Here is a 12825-nt window from a genome sequence, read left to right as displayed (position 1 = left end):
ATTACGGGTCACGCCAGAACGACCTTTCATTCGAGCAATCAGAGCCTCGCTTACCAGATCATGAAAGTGGCAGTCGGAAAGTGTGTTCTAATGATTCAACCTCGAACAATTTGACACGGAGTATGCCGAATGACAGTTCTTGGCTTTGACTGAATCCATACAATCTAGATAGACACAATTTTATGGATAACAACTTCTTTAATACTGTGAAAAGCGACGTTTCGGTATAGATCCTTATACCGTTGTCAAGTAAGGATCTATACCGAAACGTCGCTTTTCACAGTATTAAAGAAGTTGTTATCCATAAAATTGTGTCTATCTTGTCATCCGTCAACTTCTAAGTAATGCCTATCAAACAATCCATACAATCTAGATCATCTATGAGCCTACCACAATGTTCTTTTGTTCAGGTTTCAAATTTTTAATCGAGAATTTCTCCAAATATGTTTCGAAACCAATGCCTTAAACCACGAGAAAGCTGCCTTTTGATTGGCTGATGTCGATTTCTTGTCAGTTACCTCATTGGTCGGTCAAATTTCGCGAAAGGTTGTTCTGACGGGACCCGTAAAGGGATGTCCTCTCTTTGTTAAGCGGTAGCGAGATCTAAGATCTCATTTTAATGAGATTGTATGACTTTTGGAGAATGGACAAATTTGTGAAATGCGCAGTGATCGAGGATGCCAGAACAGTCAGAACACTGTGTAACCCGGACACTAGCTACAGACAGTCAGAACACTGGGTAACCCGGACACTAAACAGTCCTAACACTGTGTAACACGGACACTAGACAGTCAGAACAATGGGTAAACCGGACATTGGACAGTCAGAACACTGGATAACCCGGACACTAGACAGACAGAACACTGTGTAACCCGGACACTAGACAGTCAGAACCCTGTGTAACTCGGACACTAGCTACAGACAGTCAGAACACTGGGTAACCCGGACACTAAACAGTCCGAACAATGTGTAATCCGGACACTAGACAATCAGAACACTGTGTAACCCGGGCACTAGACAGTCAGATCACCGGGTAACCCGGACACTAGACAGTCAGAACACTTGGTAAACCGGACACTAGCTATAGAAAGTCAGAATACTGGGTAACCTGGACACTAGACAGACAGAACACTGTGTAACCCGGACACTAGACAGTCAGAACACTGTGTAACCCGGACACTAGACAGTCAGAACACCGGGTAACCCGGACACTAGAGAGTCAGGAATATTTACAGATTGGGCTGAAACTGAGACTACGCGATCAATATCTGGCCAGAGCGCTGGGTGGCCATAACAGATGTGACGACAAGCTCAGATGCACCAACACGTCTGGCGAAATCTTCATTAACAACTAACGAAAAGTGTTATGAATGAGTTCAGGGGCAGTCCGGACAACCACATAGTCATAGCATTTTCTCTTTACACAGAAGACCGGGTTCGATTCCACACAGTGTGCAATGCGCGAAGACCATTCTCAGTGACTCGTGCCGTGTGGTGGGCGGGAAAATGTGAAAGGTCGCTCGTTCACCACTTTTTGTCGTAACGACTACATGTATGAAGGGACTGACACATTCAGACATGCACACGTGGTACACGTGCAGATAACGCCTGCAGATGTGCCACTCCGCCCACTTACTTCACGTGCCGCGCTACAATAAGACGTATCTGGTTGCCACGCGACCTTCATGAGACAGGAGTAAATCAAGGCTGATAAATACGATCTTCTTTATTGTTACATAATGTAATGGATGCAGTGATTGGACGAAGAATTAAAAGTGGGGCGTGGTCCTGGTGTAAGTGAGGGTGCCGCACGGGGGTGGCGTGTCCCCCGGGTAGTCACATGTCTGCAGGGGCTCGTTGAATACAGTGCCTGCAATTTAATAGTCATCGTATAGAAGCAGAAAATATGGACGTTTTGGTGGCGCCTATAAACGTAACCCTGAACTTGTATCAGACGAAATATCATTAGTAGAAATCGTGGCAGCAGTAGTAGAAGCAGTAGTAGTAGTAATAGTTGTAGTAGATGTAGTCCACTAGTAGAAGTACTTATTGGAGAAGTAGTAAAAGTTGAAATAGTAGGAGTAGTAGTAGCAGCTGCAGCAGTAGTAGTAGTAGTAGTAGTAATAGTAGTTGTAATAGTAGTTGTAGTAGAAGTAGTTGTAATAGTAGTTGTATTAGTATTTGTAGCAGTAGAACTAGTGGTAGTGGTAGTAGTGGTAGACGTTGTAGAAGTAGTAGTAGTAGTAGTAGTAGTAGTAGTAGTAGTCGTAGGAGTAGAGGTGAAATGGGGTTTAACGTCGCATTCAAGAGGAACGTGTGCATGTGTGGCTGCTTGTACAGGTCCGGGCTAGTGCCCAATTTATAGTACTAGGCCACTGAGGTACCGTGCCGCAGTTGAACAGGACTACCCTACTCAGACATAGTAGACAGTCCGGGTCGACATGTTATTGTATTAGCCATCTGAGATAACATGCCGCAGTTGAACAGGGCTACCCTACTCAGACATAGTAGACAGTCCGGGCCGACATGTCATTGTATTAGCCCTCTGAGATAACATGCCGCAGTTGAACAGGGCTACCCTACTCAGACATAGTAGACAGTCCGGACCGACATGTCATTGTATTAGCCCTCTGAGATAACATGCCGCAGTTGAACAGGACTACCCTACTCAGACATAGTAGACAGTCCGGACCGACATGTCATTGTATTAGCCCTCTGAGATAACATGCCGCAGTTGAACAGGGCTACCCTACTCAGACATAGTAGACAGTCCGGGCCGACATGTCATTGTATTAGCCATCTGAGATAACATGCCGCAGTTGAACAGGGCTACCCTACTCAGACATAGTAGACAGTCCGGACCGACATGTCATTGTATTAGCCCTCTGAGATAACATGCCGCAGTTGAACAGGGCTACCCTACTCAGACATAGTAGACAGTCCGGGCCGACATGTCATTGTATTAGCCATCTGAGATAACATGCCGCAGTTGAACAGGACTACCCTACTAAGACATAGTAGACAGTCCGGGCCGACATGTCATTGTATTAGCCATCTGAGATAACATGCCGCAGTTGAACAGGGCTACCCTACTCAGACATAGTAGACAGTCCGGGCCGACATGTCATTGTATTAGCCATCTGAGATAACATGCCGCAGTTGAACAGGGCTACCCTACTCAGACATAGTAGACAGTCCGGACCGACATGTCATTGTATTAGCCCTCTGAGATAACATGCCGCAGTTGAACAGGACTACCCTACTCAGACATAGTAGACAGTCCGGACCGACATGTCATTGTATTAGCCCTCTGAGAAAACATGCCGCAGTTGAACAGGGCTACCCTACTCAGACATAGTAGACTGAGCCTGGGCCGACATGTCATTGTATTAGCCCTCTGAGAAAACATGACGCAGTTGAACAGGGCTACCCTACTCAGACATAGTAGACTGAGCCTGGGCCGACATGTCATTGTATTAGCCCTCTGAGAAAACATGCCGCAGTTGAACAGGGCTACCCTACTCAGACACAGTAGACAGTCCGGGCCGACATGTCATTGTATTAGCCCATTAATGACGTATCTTGGCATGACGGGGATCGAACCCCGACCTTCCGACTAATAGTAGTAGTAGAAGAAGAAGTAGTAGTAGTAGAAGTAGTAGCCGTAGGAGAAGTAGTAGTAGTAGTAGTAGTAGTAGTAGTAGCTGTGTGAGAAGTAGTAGTAGTAGTAGTAGAAGTAGTAGTAGTAGTAGTATTCATAGTAGTAGTAGTAGTAGTAGTAGAAGTAATAGTAGCGTAGTAGTAGAAGTAGTGGTAGTTGTTGTAATAGAAGTAGTACTTGATGTTGCAGTAGAAGAAGTAGTTTCTAGTAGTATTAGAAGTAGTAGTAGTAGAAGTAGTAGTAGTAATTGTTTTAGTAGAGGAAGTAGTAGTAGTAGTAGTAGTAGTAGTAGTAGTTGTTGTAGAAATAGTAGTAGTAGTTGTAATAGTAGTTGTTGTTGTTGTAGGAAAAGTAGAAGTTGTTGTAATAGAAGGAGCAGTTGTTGTAGTAGAAGTAGTAGTACTTGTAGTAGCAGAAGTGGTAGTAGTTGTAGTAAAAGTAGTAGTAGTAGTAGTAGTAGTAGTAGTAGAAGTAGTAGAAGTAGTAGAAATAAAAGTAATTGTAGCAGTAGTAGTAGTGGTGTTGTTGTTGTAATAGAAATAGTACTTGATGTTGCAGGAGAAGAAGTAGTTGTAGTAGTAGTAGATGTAGTAGTAGTAATTGTTTTAGTAGAGGTAGTAGTGGTAGTACTAGTTGTTGTAGAAATAGCAGTAGTAGTAGTACTAGTAGTTGTTGTTGTTGTAGTAGTAGAAGTAGAAGTAGCAGTAGTAGTTGTTGTAGAATAGTTGGAGCAGTGGTAGTTGTTGTAATAGAAGGAGTAGTTGTTGTAGTAGAAGTAGTAGTACTTGTAGTAGCAGAAGTAGTAGTAGTTGTGGTACAAGTGGTAGATGTTGTAGTAAAAGTAGTAGTAACATTATGAGTAGTGGTAGTAAAAGAAGTAGTAGTAGTAGTAGTAGTAGTAGTAGTAGTCGTAGTAGTAGTAGTAGTAGTAGTAGTTGAAGTAGTTGTAGTAATAGTTGTAGCTGAAGAAGAAGAAGTAGTAGTAGTAGTTGTTGTAGTAGAAGTAGTGGTATGAGTAAGAGTAGTAGTATTAGTATCAACTACGAAGTGGGCGTGTCGGGTGTTACCTTTAGGGCAATAGAATCTGCCGAAGAAGGACTGGGCCATGCACAGGTAGTAGGACTCGCACTTGTCCTCTATGTCGGCGTAGCGGTGGTCGTACTTGAGGGCACACGGCTTCACTTGGTTACACTTCACGTGGTTTGTACCGGGGCTGTAACATTGGGGAGTGAGGGGGTCACCTCGAATATCCAGTCTTACAAGTGAACGGTCACCCCCGATTATCCTGTCTCACAAGTGAACATCCATACTCGATTATCAAGCCTCACAAGTAAACGGCAATCCTCCATAAATCAGAGCAACATATCCATTCTATCATGGTAAATACCCTGGAGGCATCTGACACGATAGTTTAGTTTCCGTCATGCCGTCACCAACATGACACGTGACGATTTGTGGCAACGCGAATGTTCATGCAATACACACAGGCATGTATAGTGAACAGCACGTGCAAGCTCTAGATCACATGAAGGCATGCAGATTCAAGGAATGTATGGCATGCACACGGTAACCTCATGTAGATAACGTCCTGTAGAATCAATCAATGTATGGTATACACACAGTAACGTCATGTAGAATCAATCAATATATGACATGCACACAGTAACGTCATGTAGATAACGTCATGTAGAATCAATCAATGTATGACATGCACACAGTTACATCATATAGAATCAATCAATGTATGGTATGCACACAGTAACATCATGTAGATAACGTCATGTAGAATCAATCAATGTATGACATGCACACAGTTACATCATGTAGAATCAATCAATGTATGATATGCACACAGTAACGTCATGTAGATAACGTCATGTAGAATCAATCAATATATGACATGCACACGGTAACGTCATGTAGAATCAATCAATGTATGACATGCACACAGTAACATCATATAGAATCAATCAATGTATGACATGCACACAGTAACGTCATGTAGAATCAGTCAATGTATGGTATGCACACAGTAACGTCATGTAGAATCAATCAATGTATGACATGCACACAGTAACGTCATGTAGAATCAATCAATGTATGATATGCACACAGTAACGTCATGTAGATAACGTCCTGTAGAATCAATCAATATATGACATGCACACGGTAACGTCATGTAGAATCAATCAATGTATGACATGCACACAGTAACATCATGTAGAATCAATCAATGTATGACATGCACACAGTAACGTCATGTAGAATCAATCAATGTATGGTATGCACACAGTAACGTCATGTAGATAACGTCATGTAGAATCAATCAATGTATGACATGCACACAGTAACGTCATGTAGAATCAATCAATGTATGACATGCACACAGTAACGTCATGTAGAATCAATGAATGTATAGCATACACACAGTAACGTCATGTAGAATCAATCAATGTATGACATGCACACAGTAACGTCATGTAGAATCAATGAATGTATAGCATACACACAGTAACGTCATGTAGAATCAATCAATGTATGACATGCACACTGTAACGTCATGTAGAATCAATCAATGTATGGTATGCACACAGTTACGGCATGTAGAATCAATCAATATATGGCATGCACACAGTTACGGCATGTAGAATCGATCAATGTATGACATGCACACAGTAACGTCATGTAGAATCAATCAATGTATGGTATGCACACAGTAACGTCATGTAGATAACGTCATGTAGAATCAATCAATGTATGGCATGCACACAGTAACATCATGTAGAAACAATCAATGAATGGTATGCACACGGTAACGTCATGTAGAATCAATCAATGTATGGTATGTCACACAGTAACGTCATGTAGAATCAATCAATGTATGGTATGCACACAGATAGTTGACTTACGGAACACAAGTACTACTGTCCCGGTCATACACCTGACCAGTTGGACAATAGGTGGTGAAGGGGACGCCGTCCTTGCACGTGACATAGCCCCAGCAGCCCATCTCCAGGAAGCCATTTTGTTTGTATTGACACGAGACCCAGGAGTGGGTGGGCAGTGGGCCTTGGGTGGTCTGACTGTACACTGCAACCGGAAACTACATTAGACAGGACCACTTGGTACAAAACACTGTGTTACTCAAAGCTGTCGTATACGTTGTAGATAACCCCCTTTATCATATAATGGGTAGGTTTCTCAGCAGGATAAAAGCCAATGGATAAAAACGATGTCCGTTGGGGTCATATGCGGATAGAGATGCAAATATCAAAGGTCAAGTTGGGACTACTTTCAGTGTTTCAGTCGCCCATGTCAGATCGAGTCAGGAGAAACTGTTGGGATAATTGCTATCATTATGAAAAGAACAGTCTGATATACTGAAAATCAGTGTCTAACTGTGAAGAAGCTAAGACATTTTACAAGTCTTGACAACTTTGGAGACATAAATTTCGAAACCATTTTGAGAGGGCTTTAGGCCTAGCCAACCGGGATCAGTAGCCATATCTGTGCTTGTAGACCTCTGCGGCTTGGAACCTTTTCCACAAATGAAAACAGTTGGATTTGGCCGAAATATGTTCTAATTATTACCTACATGTAATCCATTTTGTCGCTGTGTGTACATCTGCCTGCACCTCGTAACGTTATGACAGGACAGGTCGACTGCAGCTGTCAACAACGTCTGACGTGGCCGTGACGTCTTATAGACTAGGGTCACAGTAGCTTCCCTTTGACAAAGGGCAGTTACTCCAGCGCACAGGCCGATGGATTATCGCGAAAGTCAAGTAAAACAAGTTGTGTAGGTAATTGTTGTTTTGAGTATATGTTGTTTCGCCACTGTGTAAGAAACATATTTTAGTTGGAAGTATATTGGCTACTGTCACTGTCCGACGGACACATCACTTACCCAGTGATGTAATATATATTAATGCGCACTTTTCAGAAAAACTTGCAATGTTTCGGTAATGTCTGTGTGAGATGGAAAGCGATTTTCATGCACAGAATTAAGGAATGACATTATATGATAAAAAGGTTATCACGCTTGTGTGTTTGGGGATGGTAAATATCAGGTATGAGGAATAAAATCATGTAATTGGCTTACCAAGGCTCTTTAAATACAATGTTTATTCCTAGTACAGGATATTTACCATCTCCAAACACACTCGCGTGATAACCTCTATCTATATCATCCGAGAGCAGGATCTGTTCCCACTTTGAATGGTCTGGTCATCTCGGTCTAAGTGACGGTATAATTAAACTAGGGTTATAATGAACACAGGGGGACCACACATTGTAATTCGGTATAACCGTAGTTCGTTATAAGCAAATGTACAGGAAAACATACATTTTGTATATACAGCAAATGGACGGGACCAAGAAATAAACATGAAGAAAAACGTTAAGCACACCCTAATATATTTCATTATTGTTTAGTCTCAATATTTGTAACAGTCATGAAAGACATAATTACGGGAAGAATTCTCAAGATGATGTAATCAGTCATGCGTGACGAAAGCTCACGGGATATGCATGGTATGCCCGTGCAGCATGCTACCCTCGAGTATCTCTAAAAGCAGTATATCCAAACGTTACAATTGCTTTCTTAAGCTCGGTTTTAAACAGTTATTCCATGACATTGTGTGACCATGGCACGTAGGCGATTATCAAACGCCAACAGATGGCAAATGATCAGCACGCATAACGCAGGAATGTCTTGTAATGCCATTGGTCGGAATTTGGGATATCATCACACTGTCGTAAGCCGTTTAGTCCAGAAACATGCTCAGACCGGTGATCCACAAGGCCGTCCCAGATCCGGAAGACCTCGTGTGGCGACACATCGCGAAGACAGGGACCTTCTTCGTCTCTCCCGCCGAGAACCCTTTTTAACAAGTACAATTCTGAAACTGCGGTTGCCCAATCGTCGTTTCAGCACCAGAACCGTCAGGAACCGTCTCAAAGCAGCAGGACTGAGGGCTAGACGAGTCAAAAAGCGTCCCATGTTGAGAGATCAACACAAAGTTGTTCGTTTAGCATGATGTATTGCGCGACAGAACTGGAATCTGAGAACTTGGAGACGGATCCATTGGTTAGAAGAAAGTCACTTTCTGCTCCACGTCACTGATGGAAGAACGAGAGTTTGGAAGCACCGGAACACGACCTACACCACCAAGGACATTAAACCGACTGTCACCATGAGAGGCAACTGAACAGGGGCTCAGAACATCCGGGACGTTTTGAGGCCAGTCGTCGTTCCTCATTTTGACAACCACTCTCTTGCTACTCGACAGTCGTGGATTACATGAGGGCCAATGCAATAACGACTCTACCTTAGCCAGCAATGAGCCAGCAATGAACCCCCTTGAACATGTTTGGGATATTCTTGGGCGGCGCATACAGGCACGAGATCCTCCTGTACAAGATTTATCCCAATTGGAAGCAGCATTGCATCAGGAGTGGTTGTTGTTGACCCATCAACAGATCCAACGTCTGACTGGAGGCATGAGACGTAGGGTGGAATGTGTCATCCGGGCACTTGGCGGTTATACCCGCCACTGATCTGTATCACGTGTCATGTCAAGTAGAGACTTTAAGGAACATTTTCACATAAAACATCAAACGTAACTCGTTTACTTAATCCTGCAGCACAATACTTTTTTAAGGTATTATCTAAGGTCAAAAACAGTACCTGTGTTACCATGATGTTTTTGTCAGTAAATTTCAATCACAACTCACCAATATCTGCTTTATTTGTTGTCCAAAATTTGTTCTACTCGATGACATTGGTATCGCCGAGCTCCTGTGGTCAGTCTTCCAATGCCATTTTTGTCATTTGTCATGGTTCAAAAATAGGGGTGTGCTTAACTTTTTTCTCTGTGTATTAAAACATTTAAAACGTAATTTCTTTATCTCAGTATTTAACACAGATCCCGTTTAAGCTGTATAAAACTACGGGTTCAGAAGGGATGTTTATGACAAATTCGACATTCGTAGTAAGTACAGAATCTAGCTACAGTGACACCACGTGTGACCATGTAGACAGCCATATGCTAGGCTATGACGTAGTGTGAGTATGTTCGCTGTAGGAGAACATGTCACAGCTGCACGGAAATCAATCAAATACTTTGAGATGAGACAGAATACATTTTGTCCTTGACGGTAGTGTATATATGATGAGACATGGGAAGGTGTATACAATACTGACCGGCCAGGGGCAGCAGGCAGCACAGAGATAGAAGGACTTGCATCTTATCGGTGGACGGGACTCTGTTGTACTAGCACCGTTGAACAAAGCCTGCGTCTGTGCATATGTTTCTTATCTACCTGACCTGGTGACAGCACCAGCACACATGACCCATACAGCTCCCATGACCTAAGACAGCACCGGGACAAGGGACCCACACAGCTCCCGTGACCTAAGACAGCACCAGTACACATGATCCATACAGCTCCAGTGACCTAAGACAGCACCAGGACACATGACCCATATAGCTCCAGTGACCTAAGACAGGACCAGGACACATGATCCATACAGCTCCCGTGACCTAAGACATCACCAGTACACATGACCCATACAGCTCCCGTGACCTAAGACAGGACCAGCACACATGACCCATACAGCTTCAGTGACCTAAGACAGCACCAGTACACATGACCCATACAGCTCCCGTGACCTAAAACATCACCAGTACACATGACCCATACAGCTCCCATGACCTAAGACATCACCGGGACAAGGGACCCATACAGTTCCAGTGACCTAAGACATCACAAGCACACATGATCCATACAGTTCTAGTGACCTTGGACAGCACCAGGACACATGACCCATACAGCTCCAGTGATCTAAGACAGCACCAGGACACATGACCATTCAGCTCCAGTGATCTAAGACAGCACCAGGACAAATGACCCATACAGCTCCCGTGACCTAACACAAAACCAGGACGCATGACCCATACATCTTCCGTGACCTAAGACAGCACCCGGACACATGACTCATACAGCTCCTGTGACCTAAGACAGCACCAGCACACATGACCCATACAGCTCCCGTGACCTAAGACAGCACCAGGGCACATGACCCATACAGCTCCTGTGACCTTAGACAGTACCAGGACACATGACCCATACAGTTCCCGTGACCTAAGACAGCAGCAGGACAAATGACTCTAGACAGCTCCCGTGACCTAAGACAGCACCAGCACACATAACCCATACAGCTCCCGTGACCTAAACAGCACCAGGACACATGTTCCATACAGTTCCAGTGACCTAAGACAGCACCAGGACACATGACTCAAGACAGCTCCAGTGACCTAAGACAGCACCAGCACACATAACCCATACAGCTCCCGTGACCTAAACGGCACCAGGACACATGACTCATACAGCTCCAGTGACCTAAGACAGCACCAGGACACATGACTCATACAGCTCCCGTGACCTAATACAGCACCGGGACACATGACTCTTGACAGCTCCTGTGACCCAAGACAGCACCAGGACGCATGGCTCTAGACAGCTCCCGTGACCTTAGACAGCACCAGGACACATGACCCATACAGCTCCAGTGACCTAATACAGCACCGGGACACATGACACATACAGCTCCTGTGACCTAAGACAACACCAGGACACATGACTCATACAGCTCCTTTGACCTAAGACAACACCAGGGCACATGACCCATACAGCTCCTTTGACCTAAGACAGCACCAGGACGCATGACTCATACAGCTCCCGTGACCTAAGACAGCACCAGGACACATGACCCATACAGTTCCCGTGACCTAAGACAGCACCAGGGCACATGACCCATACAGCTCCTGTGACCTTAGACAGTGCCAGGACAAGGGACCCATACAGCTCCCATGACCTAAGACAGTACCAGGATACATGACCCATACAGCTCCCGTGACCTAAGACAGCACCAGGACACATGACCCATACAGTTCCAGTGACCTAAGACAGCACCAGGACACATGACTCATTCAGCTCCCGTGACCTAATACAGCACAGGGACACATGACTCTAGACAGCTCCCGTGACCTAAGACAGCACCAGCACACATAACCCATACAGCTCCCGTGACCTAAGACAGCACCAGGACACATGACTCATACAGCTCCTGTGACCTAAGACAGCACCAGGACACATGACCCATATAGCTCCCGTGACCTAAGACAGCACCAGGAGGCATGGCTCTAGACAGCTCCCGTGACCTTAGACAGCACCAGCACACTTGACCCATACAGCTCCCGTGACCTAAGACAGCACCAGGACACATGAGCCATACAGCTCTAGTGACCTAGGACAGCACCAGGAAGCATGACTCAAGACAGCTCCAGTGACCTAAGACAGCACCAGGACACATGACCCATACAGCTCCAGTGACCTAAGACAGCACCAGGATGCATGGCTCTGGACAGCTCCCGTGACCTAAGCACCAGGACACATGACCCATACAGCTCCAGTGACCTAAGACAGGACCAGGACACATGAACCCATACAGCTCCAGTGACCTAAGACAGCACCAGGACGCATGGCTCTAGACAGCTCCCGTGACCTAAGACAGCACGAGCGCACATCGTCCAAGACAACTACCGTCATCTGAGACTCCACCATGACGCATGGCACCAGACAGCTCCCGTGACCTGAGTCAGTTAGGTCGTTCAACAAAAATACCCATGGTAAAGAAACACCACCCATCTATTTTTGCAGATCCCAAAATCCCAGTCTTTTTCAAACAATATACATATGACGTAGGTTTTGCGATTTGATAAATGTCACAGTGTATGTTCCTCCAGATGGTAGCAAGCACTGGGTCATATCGCGTGATGCAACGTGGGTGGGTGAGTGAGTGAGTGACTATGTTTTTACGCCGCGTTTAGTAATATTCCAGCAATCATACAGCAGGGGAAAGGGCTTCACAAATTTCACATAAATGTCGGGAATCGAACCCGGTGTGTCGGTGTGACGAGAGAAGGCTTCACCACTCGGCTACCCCACCGCCCCTGGTGCCGAGAGGCAGAGGAAGGTGTTGCCATGAGTAGTACCATGACAAAGTTTCGTTTTTCAGCATTTTAATGGGAGTATATCCCGTTGTCACAAAAACAAAGACCCATTAAGATCCGGGGTAGAATACGTCTTCATCAACCCAT

At 44.7% G+C, this 12825-nt stretch overlaps 1 protein-coding gene across 1 annotated transcript; it reads right to left on the bottom strand.

Annotated features, from left to right (window-relative positions):
• Nucleotides 1-1708: 1708 nt before the first annotated feature.
• On the bottom strand, nt 1709-9974 carry LOC139455174 (peritrophin-48-like). Its single transcript, XM_071236726.1, has 4 exons — nt 9867-9974; nt 6571-6751; nt 4729-4874; nt 1709-1870 (listed from the first exon to the last, which is right to left on the bottom strand). Exons 1-4 carry the CDS (start codon nt 9907-9909, stop codon nt 1770-1772), a joined length of 471 nt encoding a protein of 156 aa, XP_071092827.1. The 5' UTR covers nt 9910-9974; the 3' UTR covers nt 1709-1769.
• Nucleotides 9975-12825: the final 2851 nt, after the last annotated feature.

This window comes from Haliotis cracherodii, unplaced genomic scaffold (assembly GCF_022045235.1).
Source record: "Haliotis cracherodii isolate W230 unplaced genomic scaffold, xgHalCrac1.p SCAF_11, whole genome shotgun sequence".
NCBI lineage: Eukaryota > Metazoa > Mollusca > Gastropoda > Lepetellida > Haliotidae > Haliotis > Haliotis cracherodii.
The sequence above is the reverse complement of the archived record's forward strand: the minus strand, read 5'-3'. Positions and strand labels throughout refer to the sequence as shown.

Coding starts and splice junctions, on each gene's coding strand:
- LOC139455174 (XM_071236726.1), bottom strand. CDS start 9,909: ATGCAAGTCCTTCTATCTCTGTGCTGCCTGCTGCCCCTGGCCG. Junction 6,752..9,866: donor CTGCCTGCTGCCCCTGGCCG/GTCAGTATTGTA, acceptor TTCCGGTTGCAG/TGTACAGTCAGACCACCCAA. Junction 1,871..4,728: donor CAGATTCTATTGCCCTAAAG/GTAACACCCGAC, acceptor ATTAAATTGCAG/GCACTGTATTCAACGAGCCC.